Raw genomic sequence first — 19,131 nt, 5'->3', positions numbered from 1 at the left:
AATTATGTTAAAAAAAATTGAAATTGATGAATTGGACAAAATAATAAAGAAAAACCAACCAGAATAGTTATGGTGAAACCTCAAGAAACTTGTTGACACATAATTCCCAAAGTTGTATTTTTTTATTTCATATTTTTGATGAGTTTAAATACAGGACACATTGTTTGAAAGGTTCAAAACAAACAATAGATTTTCTTTAGTTTATTGCTCTTACCATGATTCACTTTGTATTATCTTGTAGCCAAAAGCAAATTTTGGGCTGTTTGAGGGATCAGGGAAATCTCTCCACGTAATAGGATCAATGTTGAAAGCCATCACTGAATGAAAAACTAAAGAGTTCAGAAATGAGAAATTATTAGCTGAAAACACATCTGGAGACATCTGTGTGTCTCAATCAGTATAGCTCTATAGTGGCCAAGAAAAGGCTGTGCTTGGAGGGACACATGAGTGCTGACAGTCCTATGATCCCCTGGAACTCAAACATTGGAGCGAATTTTAAAATAGGCATTATCTTTACTATAAGACTGCAGAATTAAAAATTATACATCTATATTCTCCCCTAAACTAATCTTTAACTAATTTAAATCTAATTTTAAGAAATGGCTATTATGTCTGTTGAGTTGACTCGTGGGTTTTCGGTTGGAGAACTTAAGAAAAGGTCACATGGCTTTTTATAAGGCAGTGTTTCCCAATCCTGGTCCTCGCATATCCCCTCCTAGAATGTTTTAGATGTCTTGTTAGGGAGACATGTTAGCCATTTTGGAAGGAGGCTCATAAGTTGAACCAGATGTTTCAAATAAGGCAGGGTTTCCCGCAGCACATTTCAGTTAAGGCGACCCGCCAAGTGCATCTCGGGGAATAGCGCGTATGCACATCACACCACAAGCAGGGACGCGCGCCACCCGGCTGAAATGAGAAAGACGTGGTCCAGACCATCACTGTCTTGAGGATAACTAGCCAGTTGATAAAACATCTCAGAGAATAGCACGGACACGCTTCACACCACGAGTGTGCACACGCACCACTCGGCAAAAATGAGAAAAGAGGTGGTCCGTCATGTCTGGAGGATAGCCAGTTGATAAAACGCGTGTCCGTGAGAACTGTAAGTGGATTTATATTTTGGGGTTATTTAAGCCTGTTATGATATTAGCCTATAGCAGGGATTCCCAAAGTGTGGTACACGCACCCCCAGGGGTAAGTGAGCTGCCACCAGGGTGTGCGCTAGAGGAAAAATGTTATGGCGGTCTCCTTCTTTAAAGGCGGAGTCCACGATGTTTGAAAAACGGTTTGGAAAAGGAGACGGGCCGACTACCAAAACACACTTATATCAAATCAAATGCCGGGTTGCGTATGTGTGGGGCGGGTCTATCAACAGAAGGTCCAGATTCTATTGGGGTAGGGGCGTGTTTGTTTAGGCGATTTCAAATATCAACACTGGCTTTCAAACATCATGGACTCCGCCTTTAAGTGGGATTTTTCCATACAATAAATAAATAAAAAAAACATGAACGTTAAACACTTCCTTTGTAATTGTTTTTATTTTAAATAAAAAAACTATAATTTATTAGTTTTTGATAGAAACGTAGAAGACTTTTTCTACGCACTGCTTTTCTGTTATGGACTGCAGCAGCTATATGCATGCCAACTCGTTTCATTAATTCCATATTATAAATATGCTTAACTGGCTGAAATCAGGGAAACTGTCAAGTGGGACGTCTTATGATAAAGTTGTTTGTCACGAAAGAGGAGAGGGACCAAGAGAGAGAGACTTTTTTCTACGGCAAAAATAGAAATAATGAAATGTGACGAGAAATAGGTGCGTCTAATGCACAGGATACGCGAGCAATGTGCTTTCATGCATGGTAGAGAGACCGCCAATGAAATATATAATTAAATACATACAAAGACACTGTAGAGAACTTATTAAAAGCTTTCATTTAATTTTGTTTGAAACTTGAGCTGTTACAATGAATCTGCAAACTATTATAGGCTACCTTTTGTGCAAACAGTAAAGGCTTTCGTTAATGTGTTTGATGGGTCTGCACGTGACGCAAGCATCTTGAGGGAATAATTGTTGAGCGCTCTTGCTCACTTTATTTATGTGCATTATTTACATGCTACAGGAGTTACACTCCTTTAAGATAATGTACTTAATAGTTAAATACTTAATTTTAACCTTTTAGTTTCTATCCTGACATTGTCATACTCAATTCTAGTCAGAATTTGAGTCTGATACCGCTCCATTGGGCTATGATTATGTGGTGGGTCGCAACCGAAAAATGGCTCTGCACTCAATTGGATAGACCTACGACCAATAAGAGCAACGGAGTGTGTGACGTATGTTGAAATGACGTCTTTTGCAGCCTGACCGAACTGCTAGTTATTTCGTTACAATGACACTAACATTGTGATTATACTAGCGAACGTACATCAACACCTACTATGTTTACAACATTTCATTTATATCACAACATTAAGTATTTACTAAGTCATACAGTCAGACTATCTCTTACCATTTGTACATTAGGTGAACTTCATCCACGACGATACCCATTACGTTGGCTTGAAAAATATCGGAGCCTAGCATGTCCCTCCACTTATTCAGCCGCCACGATGCTGGGCTTCCGAAAAGAAGCTGGCAACGACCGCTAATTATATCCATCTCGTCGTGCATGTGACGTGCAATGCGACCAACTTTTGCCGAATCCCGTAGGAATGATGGCAAAAACACATTTCCGAACAAATGCCTTGATCGTGTTTCTCTTTTAAAATCAATGCTCTGTCGATATCTTTTAGAACAGACTCAATGGTCAGAATCCACACATCTGAATTCTACAGCGGCAGCCATTTCGTGGTAAATAGATTCAACACACGCGCTATTTGGTGACGTGGTTGATTACGTTACTGTGATCATCTGTCCATCATCGTATAAAGGCAGCCCTGACAATTTGTTTGGTGGTTCGACCAGCTTTGGGTCTAGCATAGTAGCTCCTCAATGGAAAAACTCCAGACCGATCTTCCCGTCCTCAAAATGTTGTGGGCGGGGCTAAGATCGGCTGGCACACAGGCTATTTAGTTTCACTTCACCACGCAGCTATTCCCGTTAGAGGTAAAAACATTTAATTAATTAATAATCTAGTATGTGTTTATTTTTTGTCATAGTTTCTTCAAAATTAAGTTTTATTTTAATGTTTAAAAAATAAATATATTTTCATCATGACGCATACGCCCCGCCCCTTTGATTGCCACTCTCTTGACCACACCACCCGCCCAACCCTACCACCTTAAAGCTGCGGTCGGCAACTTATCTGATCATATTTTTTGATCATATTCACTGAAACCAACACTATGCTCCGATAGAACAACAAAAATTAGACTGTTTAAGAAAAACGTCTCGGTTACATATGTAACCCTCGTTCCCTGAAGGAAGGGAACGGAGACGTCACGTCGTGACCGACGAATTGGGAACCGCTTCGCGGGTGACCTATCTGCTTCGAGAAACCTTTAAAACGCCAATGAACTTGGCATGCAGATAATTGCATCTGCCGGCGCCGCCCCGCCGCACAGGTATTTAATGAGCGGCAGGTGCAGTTATCAAATCAGCTATTTTTTGCTGAGAAAGCTGGCCAGAAAGAAAAATGTCCGGCCGATATCAGCAGTGGAACAGCAAACTGTGGTGACGAGACGTGACGTCTCCGTTCCCTTCCTTCAGGGAACGAGGGTTACATATGTAACCGAGACGTTCCCTTTCAGTCGGTCACTACGACGTCACGTCGTGACCGACGAATTGGGAATCCCTACCAAAGCGCCACTGAAGCTGACCCTTCCAGTGCCTGCGTAAACCCTCCGACTCTCCTCTTTAAGGGAACGGAAATGGGGTTGAAGCAGAGGCCGGTCACTACTTGTTCCTTAACCCACGATAGTGACTAGGCGAACTGGGAAGCGAACTCGTCAGGCGGGACTAAGATCGCTGCGGAAAGAAAACCCTCTAGGGGTCTACCACTAAGGTGATGGATAAAAAGACACGAGGTCTATAAAAAATACACTCTTAGCAACACTAGAGAGGCGCGGAACGAACTCCGCTAAGGGAAACATGGTAAATCAGAAACTTCCCACGGAAATACTTCACAAAGAAACCACTAGGGGGCGCAATGTGGTCGCTAGCCTCACCCAGATAGTCAAGGATACATCTAGTGAGAGGCTAGCAGCCGATGCTCCGCAACATCGGCCACCAAGCGGTGGAGAAGACAAAAAACATTTTTTGTAACGTTTTGCCTTGATGGCCTTCCATAATGGAGCGGTTTTTGCGCAGCACCAAAAAGAAAGGCACCAAGCCGACACAGGAGCCATTCCTCGATGTTCTCACTGATCTGACGAGAGAACTCGAGAGGATACCGGCTCAACACGAACACTGTAAAATCTAGTGAACGTATTAGGTGTCGCCCAGCCAGCAGCTCTACAAATATCTGCAAGTGAGGAACCACGAGCCAAAGCCCAAGATGAAGCCACGCTTCTGGTTGAATGGGCTCTCAAACCAAAAGGGCAAGGAATGCCCTGTTTCTCATAAGCCAGGGCGATTGTGTCTACAATCCAATGAGACATCCTCTGTTTAGTGACAGCTTTCCCTTTCTGCTGACCACCGTAGCAGACAAAGAGCTGTTCTGAGGTCCGAAAGCTTTGAGTACGATCCACATACACACGTAGTGCACGAACAGGACATAACAAAGCCATGGCTGGGTCTGCCTCCGAAGGCAGCGCTTGTAAATTCACCACCTGATCTCTAAAGGGAGTGGTGGGAATTTTAGGCACGTAGCCCGGCCGGGGTCTCAGTGTAACGCTAGATTCAGCCGGCCCGAACTGAAGGCACGAATCGTTGACCGAAAATGCATGAAGATCCCCTACCCTTTTAATAGAAGCCAATGCGAGGAGCGTCAAAGTTTTCATAGTGAGAAACTTGACGCTCACCGTCAGCAGAGGCTCGAAAGGGCAGTGCTGAAGGGCTTTCAGCACCATGGACAAGTCCCACGGAGGAAAAGAGGGAGGGCGCGAAGGATTCAGCCTCCGCGCACCTCTTAAAAACCTAATGACCAGATCGTGCTGACCTACAGATCTACCGTCTATGGGTGCGTGATGCGCGGATATTGCCGCGATATCTACTTTAATAGTAGATGGTGACAGCCTCTTCTCCAAGCGGTGCTGGAGATATGAAAGCACAATACTGATCGAGCATTCTCGGGGGTCCTCTCGTTGAGAGGTACACCACACAACAAACAGGTTCCATTTCAGCGTATACGCCTGTCTCGTAGACGGCGCTCGCGCTGCAGCGATGGTGTTAGATACCGCCTGGGGCAAATCACCTAAAACCTCCGCGCCCCGTCCAGAGACCACACATGGAGGTTCCACAGATCGGGACGGGGGTGCCATAATGTGCCCCCTTCTTGAGACAGAAGGTCCCTCTTCAGGGGAATCCTCCAGGGAGGGGCTGTCGCGAGGAGAGTGAGCTCTGGAAACCAACTCCTGGTGGCCCAATATGGAGCAACTAAAATAATTTCCTCCTCGTCCTCCCTGACTTTGCACAATGTCTGCGCAATGAGGCTCACTGGGGGAAATGCGTATTTGCGAAGACCTCTCGGCCAGCTGTGTGCCAATGCATCCACGCCGAGTGTTCCCTCGTTCAGTGAATAGAATAGGCGACAGTGGGTTGTTTCCGGAGATGCAAACAGATCTATCTGCGCTCTGCCGAAACGTCTCCAAATGAGCTGGACCGACTGAGGGTGGAGTCGCCACTCGCCGGGGCGCGCTGCTCGAGAAAGCGCGTCTGCTGCTGCGTTGAGCGACCCCGGGATGTGAATTGCACGAAGAGACCTCAGATTCTTCTGACTCCAAAAGAGGAGATGGCGGGCGAGATGCGACATGTGACGAGAGCGCACTCCGCCTTGGCGATTGATATACGCAACAGTCGCAATGTTGTCTGTGCGAACTAACACATCTTTGCCTCTCAACTCGCTGCTGAAGCGGACGAGCGCAAGATATACAGCCCACAGTTCTCGGCAATTTATGTGCCAATGCAGCTGGGGTGATGTCCACACTCCTGAAGCTGCAAGCTCGCCGTACGTGGCTCCCCACCCCGTGTTGGAGGCATCTGTGCATACTATTGCATGTCTGGAGACCTGTCTCAGTGGCACCCCCGCCCTGAGAAAAGTTGGGTCTGACCACGGGGTGAAAGTGAGACGGCATTTCGGTGTGATCGTGACACGGTGAAAGCCGGTGAGCCACTCTCTCCTCGGGACTCGGTCGTGAAGCCAATGCTGAAGCGGTCTCATACGCAGCAAACCGAGCGGTGTTACAGCTGCGGCTGCTGCCATATGCCCCAGTAGTTTCTGAAATTGTTTCAGAGGGACCGCAGTCTTGCCCGAGAACGTATTCAAGCAAGTCAGAATCGACTGGACGCGCGCCTCCGTGAGACGTGCTGTAAGATTGACCGAATCCAATTCCATGCCGAGAAAAGAAATCTTCTGTGTAGGGCACAGTTTGCTCTTTTCTCGGTTGACCTGAAGACCGAGACGGGCGAGGTGTTTGAGCACCCGATCTAGATGAGTGCAAAGCATTTGACGCGACTGTGCTATAATGAGCCAATCGTCGAGATATGCCAAAATGCGAACACCGCTCTCTCTGAGGGGCTTCAAAGCCCCCTCTGCGACTTTCGTGAAGACGCGGGGAGAGAGAGAGAGCCCGAACGGTAAGACTTTGTACTGATATGCTCGACCCTCGAACGCAAAGCGGAGAAACGGCCTGTGTCGGGGAAGTATTGAGACATGAAAGTACGCGTCCTTCAGGTCGATGGCTGCAAACCAATCCTGTGGGCGAATGCATTGAAATATGCTCTTCTGCGTAAGCATTTTGAACGGCATCTTGTGAAGTGCTCGATTCAAAATGCGCAGATCCAGGATCGGTCGCAACCCGCCGCTTTTCTTGGGTACAATAAAGTAAGGGCTGTAAAAACCTGCCCTCATCTCGGCTGGAGGAACCGGCTCGATCGCGTCTTTCGCCAATAAGACAGCAATCTCTGCACGTAATACGTGCGCATCTGCGGGTTTCACTACAGTGAAACGAATGCTCGTAAATTTGGGAGGTCGCCGGGCGAATTGTATCGCATAGCCGAGACGGATCGTGCGTAAAAGCCAACGCGACGGACTGGGAAGTTGCTGCCAAGCTTCCAGATACCGAGCGAGGGGAATTAACGACACAATCGTAGTACCCGCGGCGAGCGGAACAGCGGTGCTCGATGACGCGCTCTCTTGGGCTGCGTTGATATGTGTATTGTGTGAATGAGCACTCACCTGAGTCCGCTGATGGATGGCTGCGCGGGGAAGACTCTGATGAAGATGTCTCGGTGCGCTCGACACATCCGCTGGCGAGAGAGGAGAGGGAGGACGTAGGGTTATGAGCCCATCCGTCACACCCGACTGCCTCTGAAGACCTGGAGGAGGAAGAGGAATTCGCTCTTTTTGTGGTTCTGTGGGTGCCGGCTGAAAAGCCGGCGGAACGGAAATTAAAGAAAACCAAGGATTCCCCACCCGGTCCTCCTCCGGGGGGGGGGAGTGGTGCGTTCACCATCTCCCGAAGAGCGATCCCCTCCACCTCCAGGTCGCCCGTCTCAGGGCCGCTTAGATTTATGCTTTCCACCAGGCTTAGCGGGCTGAGCGGGCGGGGCGGGCTGCTGACGGCCGGTTCTTCGCTTCCTAGGACGGCCCCGATGAGGAACGGAGGCGGCCGTCGCTGCAGGACGCCCTCGGCGAGGGGCAGACTGAGGTGCCGACGTCGACGGGGCAGGTGTAGGTTTCTTCCGACGTGGCATGATGTTGGCAAGGGCCTCAGTCTGTTTCTGGGTGGCAGAGACCTGTTGTGCGAAGTCTTCCACCGCCTCGCCGAACAGGCCGGCCTGGGACACCGGGGCATTTAAAATGGGTTTTATCGGCATCCCGCATGTCCGCAAGGCACAGCCAGAGGTGGCGCTCCTGGACCACCAAGGTGGAAATAGCACGACCGACGGCTTGTGCGGTGGTCTTGGTCGCACGTAGCGCCAGATCCGTAGCCGCACGTAGGTCTTTAAAGACCGCCGAATCGTGACCTCCCTCGTGCAGGTCCTTCAGAGCCTTAGCCTGATGGACCTGCAACAAAGCCATGGCATGTATGGCTGAGGCCGCCTCCCCACAAGCCCGGTATGCAGACTCCGTCAGAGCTGACGAATGCCTGCAGGCCTGTGAGGGAAGGGTAGGACGGTCCTTCCAGTAGGAGACGCCGGCAGGACACAACTGCATCGCTACTGAACGCTCCACTGTCGGGATACCGGCATACCCTTTAGCGGCCCCCCCATCGAGGGAGGTGAGGGGTGATGGCTGATGCGGACGGTTCCGGGAGGAAAACGGGGTTTTCCACGTCCGAGTCAGCTCATCATGCACCTCGGGAAAGAAAGGCACTGGTGGGGAAGACTGTGAAGCCTGTGCAGCCCCAAAGTACCAATCGTCTAGGCGGGACGGTACGGGAGGGGGAGGAGCTCTCCACTCCAACCCGACCGCCTCCGCAGCCCGAGCGAGCATGGCCGTCATCTCCGGGTCGAGATCAAGAACCGCAGCCCTTTCCGAAGGAGGGAGAGGATCCGGATCCACGTCCGAAAATGACGGCCCCCCCTCCGATGTTACGACCGATACCGAATCCTCGGGAGGTCCGACAGAGGTAGAAAGCGACGCAGAACGCGCGCTCTCCGTCTCCATCGGAACCTCAGATGGTTGCGGATCCGGTGGCTGAGAGCCGCTGGACGAACCAGCTTGCCGATTCAGCACCGTGAGGCGGAGGTCGTCTCTCCGTAGCTTCACAGCCGCCTTCTTAGCGGTGATCAGCAACGGAGGGCGGCGTTCCCGGAGAAACGCCACACGACCCCGCAGATCCGCAAGAGTCAGGCTCTCGCAAGCGGAGCATGTCCCTCCCACGAAAGCAGCCTCAGCATGCTGGAGACCCAGACATGAGAGACAGCGATCGTGTCCATCGCGAGGACCCATGTACTTGCCGCATCCAGAAGTCGAACACGGACGAAAAGACATCTTTAAAAAGACGCTTTAACGCTCGTGAGCAGTGAACGGCTGTCTTTAAAAAGACACAAGTTCAACTGCAGCTCTTTTAGGGGAAATCACTCTTTTAGCTGTGTAGTTGATGAAGCACACAGGGAGGAGAACGCACACACTCAAATAAAAGAGAGTGAAAAAGGTGATCACGTAGATCAAAGGTGGAACACTCCGCGAACCTCGCTGTGGTGCCTTCGCCCAACCAACTAAGCACGCAGAGATCTATCCGAGAGAGGTAAGAGCAGCTTCTCGTGAGCAGTGTTAGTCTGCCAGCTTTCGAAGCTAAAAAGCTGATTTGATAACTGCACCTGCCGCTCATTAAATACCTGTGCGGCGGGGCGGCGCCGGCAGATGCAATTATCTGCATGCCAAGTTCATTGGCGTTTTAAAGGTTTCTCGAAGCAGATAGGTCACCCGCGAAGTGGTTCCCAATTCGTCGGTCACGACGTGACGTCATAGTGACCGACCGAAAGGGAACCCCACGCTTCTAGCTCCACCTAGAGCCTGTTATTTGTTTTGCAAAAATCCACCGCTCCCGGTTCATTTGGTCCAATCAGTGCAGGCTGGTTCATTTGGTCCAATAAGCGCAGGGCTGTGTAAACTCTGCCTGTCAATCACAGTACCTGCACGCGCCACAGATCCCCCTCACGCGGGTTACAATATCACGTGCATCCGCCTGAAGTTCATAGGTGTTTTGGTTTGAACAAGCGTGATAGCGGAGAGAACTTTCACTAACAAACTTCTGATTTCTCAGTTAACAACTAGAGCTAGGAAAACAACAAATGAAAAGAAGGAAACAAAGATAGAAAGCGACCGTGACCGTAATAAAACTAGGATCAATATTTGAAACTAGGACCAGCATTTGAAAGGTGGAGGAATCTACGAGATTTTAAAGGGTTCAAGCTGGATGCAGAGCGTGCCACATTTCTTCTGGTAACAGGTAATTGTGCTTTATCAACCATTGATTGTATTTCGGAGTGTTATGTAAGTAATCTAAGTATTCTTGCTAAGTATGCGTTCACAATAATACTGGTGCACACACGCTGACGAGAACGAGCTCGGAGGGAGGTTGCTCGGAGGTAGTGGAGGAGGGACATACATTGCAAACATTTGGAAACTGCTCAATCCTCCAGAGTTGCAGACGGCAGCTTTAACTTAATTTTCTGCGGGAAACCCTGTAAGAAGTCATCTAAAACTTTATGGGAGGGGGTACACAAGGACCAGGAACAACAGGGAACAACAGGGAGCACTCTCTTCCTGAAACGCACTGATTTTGTTAAAAATCAATCTAAAAAGCGTTAAACAGTCTCTTTCCATGCAGCACTCTTAATTTGTGCTCTTCTAATTACGCTCCATTTTTCTAGCTACCTTTTAAGAGCTGCGGTATGATGGTCATACCATGGTGCTGGCATTTTTTCTTTGATTCTTTTTGATAATGGGAACCACAGCTTCCAATGTGCTAGAACTAATGTTGTTCAAGGTTTCTATTACAGCATCCAAATCTTTACGGTTATCTGCTTTACGGTTAATTAATATAATTGTTGTTTATAAACTGTAAATCATTATTTAGGATGCTTCAATATTTGATCACTGTTTATAATAAAAACAGGAGTTTTTAACTATAGTGGGAGTAAATTCACTGATTAAAGTATTAATATTATTAATAAAAACATACAAATAATTTTCCTCATTCTAAACTTTAACTGTGTTACAGTTTAAAAAAGAAAACCATTATCATGTTTTTTATCTAACTTTCAGGCTATAAAAATGTTTCTAGTTTGTGGTCGAAAAATCATAGCAGATGTTTCTGTGTAGATATTATGATAGACCAGTCTGGCCCCTCAGGCTCAAATGTGATTTAATAGTAGTAACGATAGTAAAGACAGTAAGATAGTAAATCTGGTTATTTTCTGTCTGAATGTCTGATAACTTAAAAATGTAGTAGCCAAATTGGCTGGTGAGTGGAAAAAAGTTAATTTCAAACCCTAATTATAATCTATTTAAAAGGACAATTTAAATTAATACTATATTTTCTATAATATAAACCATATATCTAATAATCTGTTTTTTCTTCGTCTTTCTTGTAAAGCTGCTTTGAAGTTGTGTAAAAAAATGTAAAAAGCGCTACACCCTAAAAATAATGGGTAATACTAAAAGTGGTTCACTGTCTCGGAATTGTAAGGGAATCACTTTAAGTGCTATGTAGAACCACAAGTGGTGCTATAGTACGGCTTATGGTTGTAGATAAGTCGGTTGTTTTTATTTTTGCACTTTATCACCAGCCACAGAAGTGTAAAATAACCACGAAGTAACATCTAACAGATCTCATGCACTGACATGAGAGATAAAGACAAGAGCACCATTTTTTTAAAAGGAAGTTTGCTCTTATTGGAGACTATAAAGTAGTTTATGACTTTAATTTCAGTTTTGGTAACCTCTAACTTGTATATGAAATGTGCTGCATAATGTTTTATATATTAAAACTATAAGGGGTGGTTTTCTAGACAGGTTTTAGATTAAATGAAGGACTAGGCCTAGTTATTTAGGACATTTAAGTAGTTTTTACAAACAAACCTTACAACAAAAATAAAACGATACTGGTGTGCATCTTGAGACAGAACAATGGACCCAATATGTTAAGATGTGTCAGTTCAAGATGTTTTTAAATTAAGGCATCTTAAACATGCATTTTAATCTGGGACTAGCATAACCCCTTTTTTTGGAAACTGCCACAGAGTTTTCAATATAATTGCTATAATGCCATACTTTTTCATTTTAATATTATTAATTCACATCATTTAACACCTGTCAGTTGCAATACATTTCACAAGCTTTAAAATATGTACATTTAGATTGTGAAAAGGAGGCTTTTTCAAGCTAAAAACTTTTACGTTGTGTCATGACTTGCTCACACTTTATTCATTTATTACTTACTCAAGAGAGAATTGGTAAAAAAAGGAATTAAAAGAATTCTTACCACAGAAGATACACAATGTGAAAAAGATGTTCTGTTCCATAACTTGTAAAACATAGATAAGGATGATGCATGAGAAAGACAGTCAGACAATCTGTGAAGTGAAGATGAGTCTTGCATGTAGTTCATGTATGTAGAAATGGGGTGGGATTATTTATGTAAAGAGGAACAAAATGTCATAAAGAGGAAATGATTACACATTAAACAGGAATTAAGTGCAACAAAATGTATGCTCAAAATAATGAAACACAGAAAATGTTGTATACTTCTATTTATTTATTTTGTTAAACCTACACATTTGTTTGTATAAGGAACTCTTTGCAAAGTAAATAGATTATGGTTCTCCAGAAAAAGATTTTTGTTGTGTAGTATTGTTTGGCTCTTAAGTTTCGTGTGTTAATGAAAGCCCTACAAAATAGACCATATTGTGTATACTGTGCTAATAAAAGATTAATTGATAAGTACACAGATACACAGATGCTGTTTTTACTGTAACTGTACTAGACAAACCAATACTAGTTGTTTTTATAATATGTAGAAACATCATTCAGTGTAAATCACACTTTTGTTCTATCTGTATGTATTAGTAATTGTGGTAAGTGCTTATAGGCATTGCTAAGTGCTAAGTTTGTGCTTACTGTCTCAAGTTCAAATTAAACTTGACATAACTTCCTCTTATTTAAACGGCATCTCTTTTATGCACGCTTTGGTAATTTTACACGGTTTTTTGGGTGACACTAGTACAGGGAGTTAGATCCTGTTTACATCTGGTATCAAGATGCGTTTTGGTCAAACAGATCCCAACTGGACGATGATAAATACAGGTGTAAGCAGGAATAAAACGCTTTGAGCTCATTGAGAACATTCAGAGGTAATTTGAATGCATTCAAATGTGTTCGAGCAGCCACAAAAGACCGCCTAATGATACTGACTGGTTTGCTGATCCCCAATACAGTAAAACTGCACATTTTAGGCTATGGTTACATGTGGGCAGCTATTTTCATAAACAAACATTTCAACCTCTCCGGTTTCAAAAATAACATTGTGCACACATGTCTGTTTTCAGAAAAGTGTTCATTTACACGTACCCTGTATATATGCCATCAAAAGCATGCCAAACCACTAGGTGGTGGTGTAAGGAGAAGCTCAAGCCCACGTAAGGCAATCAGAATCCCGAAAATAGCAACAACAGCAACTAACCTCTTCCTCTTTTGAACAAGGTCGCACTTTTGATGTAGGTGCGAGCTCTGGCGCATACTGTGACGTCGGCTGTCTAAACACCTGTTTGTCTCAGTTTACATACAAACGTGCAAAATCTCCACTCTGGCCGGAGTTTTAAGAAAGAATTGGTTTCAGAGGCAAATTTTCCGTTTGCGTGTAAACAAAGGGCAGAAACGTAGGGAAATGTCTCAGTTTTTCTAAATAACCATGTACGTGTAAACGGGGCCTTAGAGTGGCCTTTTTTGTGGCCAGCATAAGTCACACCTATGCAATAATCATGATCTCTAATCAGCATCTTAATATGCCACACCTGTGAGGTGGATGGATTATCTCGGCAAAGTAGAAGTGCTCACTAACACAGATTTAGACAGATTTGTGAACATTATTTGAGAGAAATAGGCCTTTTGTGTACATAAGCTTAAATCTTTTAGTTCAGCTCATGAAAATTTGGGCAAAAACAAAAGTGTTGCATTTATAATTTTGTTTGATGTATTTTAAAATGGATTTAAATGCATTTAAATAGGCTATAACTTTCATTTTTTAAGTTCTACCAGTAAGACTAAATGCTACTTCATTCATTACATTTTCATCTAGCTAATCATTACTTGACTCTTGAAGTATATATGTCCCCTTCTCAAACCTCTTTTGCATGTGCAGATACTGACGCTGAAGTTCACTCGCTCGATGTTTAGTGCAAACCAAACGTGTCACAAAAGCGATTGTTACTCGTGTGAGGTGTGACTTATGCATCTGCTTTGAAAACAATGCAATCAGTCATGTCGATTGTTGAATACTTTTCCACAGTGTTGGGAAAGCTACTTTGAAACTGTAGTTAAATAAGCTACAAACTACTTATCAGTAAAAGTAGTTAAACTACAGCCATATGCATCTGAAAAAGTAGTTAGCTACACTACAAGTTACTATAAAACGTAGCTAGCTAATTTTAAACTACTTAGATTTTTTTACATTGACGTTAAATTACAAATATATAATTTTAATGAAAAATATTTTAATAAAAGGATTTGGGGTTTAAAACAACGTAATGTAATACAATTATGTATTCAGTATTTTATATTTATCTCAAACTGGTAGTACTTAAAATTGCAATGCAATGTAGAAAACACATTTTCACACAAACACGCGATCCCCCAGTGTTGTTTTCCCCTATATTTATATGAAAGGGAAAATGCACATCAATCAACATTTTTTGTTTACACTCAAAACGTTAATGCGCCAGAGTTAGCTAAAGAGCTATTTTTCATCTGCAGTCCCTTGGCAGGTCAACACAGTAGGCTATCATAGTACAAAAATAAAATACATGAAAAACACAAGACAATTTAAACTAGTTAAATAATAATAAGTACAATACAAAAATGGGCAGTACCTAAGATAAGATAAATAAACTATTGATGATTGCAGTTTTAAGTGTTTTAATCCATTTCTTAAGTTTAAGTTTAAATTTAAATGACGAATAGCTGGTGCTCTTTCTAAGTTCAGTAGGGAGACAATTCCAATAATTTGAGGCCCGTACTGAGAAGTCTACCCTGGTAGTTGCCATGTCTCTTCTGCCTTTGGCAGATTTGTAAACAACGCAGCCTAAACCTAAAGAAAGCCCTGTGGACTATTGGGTAAGACTCTGCAGCTGAACGAGCAGCTGAACGAGCTAATAGCCACTTAGGAGAACATATGTGTAGAAGTAGCCACGATGATCATACAAAACTGCCCTGACCCGAGCTGTCTAGCGTGTTTAAGTGCAAACTAATGAGCAAGTGGTCGTGGAGGAAAGACAAGTATCAACGGCTACCACAGCTTTAAAGGGGACATATTATGAAAATCTTACTTTTTCCATGTTTAACTGCTATAATTGTGTCCCCAGTGCTTCTTTCAACCTAGAAAATGTGAAAAAGATCAACCTAGTAACTTAGTTTTGGTAAACCATTCTCTGCAAGCAGGTGAAAAATAGGTCATTGTAATTTGGCTCCATTGTGATGTCAGAATAGGATAATACCGCCCCCTTAATCTGCACTATCCAACCACAGCTCAGCCATTTAGTACAGAGAGAAAGAGAGAGAGAGAAAATAATCACAGCACAATTGAGTTTCAATTGCAACAAACCACCATCATTGTGATCAGTGTTTGCACTTCATCCGCTCATTTGCATTTTAAATGACAAACCCAAAACGGCACACTTTTGCTCAAACCTAGATTAAGATTTAGTTTACATCTTAAAGTGCCCATCTTATGACTGCTTTTCCACAAGTTATAAAGGTGTATGAGTTCCATGAAGCATGTTTCAAAAGTTGTTTGCTCGAAATAGCTTGTAGGAAAAGATTGTTATCCATCTCTAGTAGCCTCTGTTTCAGGGCATTTCAGATTGTGCCGTTTTGAGCTAGTCTTACATATTTATGAGCTACTGCTCCTTTGATCACGCCCCACTACTAACGTCACGTGCCCGTGCGCATGCTCAGTGGTCTCGTGAGCAGTACAGACCATACTGTGTTATTATTTTATATATTATTATTATTATTATTAACGGTTTATGTTGCCAACAGACAAATCATACAGAAAAGTATCACTAATAAGTACACTACAGGAGAAGAAACTCATGACACACAATGATTCCTGAGTAAATTGTGATGTTACGTTAGTAGTCACAACAACAAACTCGTTTTCCCTGGACAATGCTAACATATTCCCATTATAAAACATTTTCAAACGCATTATTTTCGCAAATTACATAAATTAAGACCCGGCGGGGGATGTATACTCCTTGTGGACCGCGTGCTAATTGCTAGAAGCTAGCGGGAGGTCCGGACCGTTCGGGGGTTAGCATCGTCAGAAAAGCCGGGGCTGTAAGGCCCGGTCTCGGTGTGTCAAACTCATCATGACACACAAAGATTCCAGCGTAAATTGTGATGTAGCAGTCTGAACAATAAACTCATTTTCCCTGGACAATACTAACATATTCCCGTTATAAACATTTTCAAACGCATTATTTTCGCAAATTACAGAAATTAAGACCTGGCGGGGGATGTATACTGCTTGTGGACCGCGTGCTAATTGCTAGAAGCTAGCGGGAGGTCCGGACCGTGTATATATCTATGCGGACCGTAAAGTTATTAGAGGCTCACCTCGTCAGAAAAGCCGGGGCGTACGGTCTCGGTTAATTTGGCAAAAAGCTTTTAGCTCTAGCATCATAAATGTAGTATTTTGTGACAGAAGATGACAACATGCAAAATATAACGTGAATTCTTACCTTTTTTTTGTTGATATACAAAAATCGCGAATCGAATCCAGTCTGTTTCAGATGTGTGAATGATCCATGAAAGTCCAATAAAATACATCCAATTTCCATTTTGTCCACAAATGCTTATAATCCGTGAAATATAGATACATAGTCTGTTGTTTACATCAGATTTCGCATGAAGGTCTTATCGCCTACAATCAGAGGACTGTTTGCGTCGTAACACACTGTGTATAAGATTACTCCGGGTTCCAATAACCACGCGTTAAAACTTTGTTTTTAAAAGTAGGTGGGAGTATAATCCATAATATCCAAATAGCGCTGTTATTTCCGTGAGACATGATAACAGCACAGAGGGTCTCATTCAAGTGACTGCTCTATGCTCTCTAGCTACCTGGTGGGTGGAGACCTGCGAGTGTGGTGGTGGGCGGGAAAATTCAAACTGAATGTGACGAAACTTTTTGTTACGTCACAACGGAGCTGAGTTTGAACTCCCGCAATCTGAGAGTCAAGGCAGAGGACATTCAGAAACCTGTATCTCACTCAAAACAGCATGGATGGATTTTTTTCCAAGTTTGTATACGTGTGGGAGCATCAGAGACACAAAATAACACCCCAAAACCCAGAAAAAGTGAGTTTTTCATAATACGGGCACTTTAAAAAAATCTCATAATATGTCCCCTTTAAATGTTGCAGTTGCAGGAAGTGAGACTTCTGCTGACAATGTTCCTGCGTCCGTTCCAGTTAACCACCCGAAGACATCTGCTTTAAAGCTCACATAACACATAATTTTTGCCAATCTGTAGAGTTACTTACACTGTAAAAAATAAATTGTTGGCTCAATGAATTATTTTTTAGTAACTAGTTCCACAGAAATTTTACGTTCACTCAATTTCTGACTCCAAAGTGTTACCTGGATTGATGTTTTTTAGTTGGCCCAATTTTGACTCAAATATAAAAAAGTATGTTAGCTCAACTAGCTTTATAGTTCATTCAACTAAAATGTTTTAATCAGTTGAATCTTTAAAAACTTAGCAAAGACTCTGTCAATTAAATTTTAAGTATTTACTCAATGTTTTATGTGTTACTTCAATTAATATTTATTATTTGGGGATTTTTAATAAACTTTTTTAAATTATTTATCAAATAATTTATGCTGGTGTTGTTAACAAAAAATTAACTTAAGTCACATAAAAACAAAAGCTTTATTCACTTATCATACAGACTGAACATACAGAATTAAGTCTTCTCTAAATAGAAGGCATGAAACAGTCCAAAAGCACTCCAAAGTCAGTCAAAACATCTGAAGGGTCATTTGGGAGAACTTCTTTCGCCATGTATGCCTCTGGTCTGCTCTCTCCACATCATCACCGCTCTGGTTTGATAAACAGAGGAATATAAACACACACATAAATACATGTTTAATATAATAAAGCTTGACGGTGAAAGACTTTATACCCTAAAATTGCCAAATTTCCCTCAGACATCACACGTAATTGAATTAAACACTATTGGGCGGTTTTCTCTGACAGGACTTATCACTGACTAAAATACTGACATCTCTTAACATATGAGTGCTATTGTTTTGTCTCAAAATGCACGCCAGTATTGTATTTTATAAGGTTTGTTTGTAAAAATGTCCCAATTATAATTAAGACGGAGTAATAAACCCTGTCCGGTAATCTTAACTAAAATAGCTCCACTTTAACTCGGACACATAACATAACACACCTTTATATAACTTATATCTTTACAAAAACGTTGAGTATTTGCGTCTTTGCCAATTAATATAGTCTAAAATTAACATTTATTTACAAACACTTACCTGGCGTTAACTTGAGGAAACGGCTGATGACTTGTGTCATGTGAATCAGTAAGTGATTCAGGCTGTTAGGTGCGGATTGATCTCAGATGAAATGACCTGTGATCCAGATGCTTCCGAGTTAAGACATTTTAAATTAAAAACTCAAGCACATAGTTACATACACACGCGCGCAGGCGCACACGGGTATACACACAGGTATATTTAGAAGTTTTATTTAAGATTGTTGCAATTGTTATGATATTGGGACTATTTCTCCACCCGCTCCTTCAGCTCTGAAGTTCAAATTCGCATGCAGTCCGGTTATAACAAATGTAAAAGATATGAAACATCACTCAACAGCGATATCAATTAAGTGCAATCCTAAAATATGATTTAAAACATCCCCCTTTCATTGTTAAGTATGAGAAATTAAAATGAATTACTGTAAATCACTTTTAAACACACACAGAGATATCAGAGCCAGCAGTCGATTTGATTTCTGATGCGCTTGCCGAGGCGAGGCTGGGCTATATGGAATGTTTTTTGGTCTTTTTAAAATTAATTAAGTAAATTATAAAATAATTAATTAAATTATAAAATAAAAATAAAATTGCAAAATATGTCCCAAATTTGAAAATTAAATGCTAAAATAAAAATTAAAACATTATTTCATTTTCATTCTTTACGTGATGAAGCATCATTCCGGCCAAATTAAAAAATAAAATTAAATTGATGATTTGACATTTCATTTTCAATATAATCTTGA

At 42.7% G+C, this 19,131-nt stretch overlaps 1 protein-coding gene across 2 annotated transcripts in view; it reads right to left on the bottom strand.

Annotated features, from left to right (window-relative positions):
- Positions 1 to 12,215, bottom strand: part of LOC135734568 (integrin alpha-X) — a 182,581-nt gene extending 170,366 nt beyond the window's left edge. For both annotated transcript variants that reach the window (XM_065253402.2, XM_065253403.2), the window contains exons 1-2: positions 12,100 to 12,215; positions 215 to 329 (exon numbers count right to left, since the gene is read on the bottom strand). In XM_065253402.2, coding sequence (XP_065109474.1) covers positions 215 to 329; positions 12,100 to 12,139 — 155 coding nt within the window. In that variant the 5' untranslated portion in view covers positions 12,140 to 12,215. The remainder of the gene's footprint in view (positions 1 to 214; positions 330 to 12,099) is intronic.
- Positions 12,216 to 19,131: the final 6,916 nt, after the last annotated feature.

Source organism: Paramisgurnus dabryanus, chromosome 1 (assembly GCF_030506205.2).
Source record: "Paramisgurnus dabryanus chromosome 1, PD_genome_1.1, whole genome shotgun sequence".
Taxonomy (NCBI): domain Eukaryota; kingdom Metazoa; phylum Chordata; class Actinopteri; order Cypriniformes; family Cobitidae; genus Paramisgurnus; species Paramisgurnus dabryanus.
The sequence above is the reverse complement of the archived record's forward strand: the minus strand, read 5'-3'. Positions and strand labels throughout refer to the sequence as shown.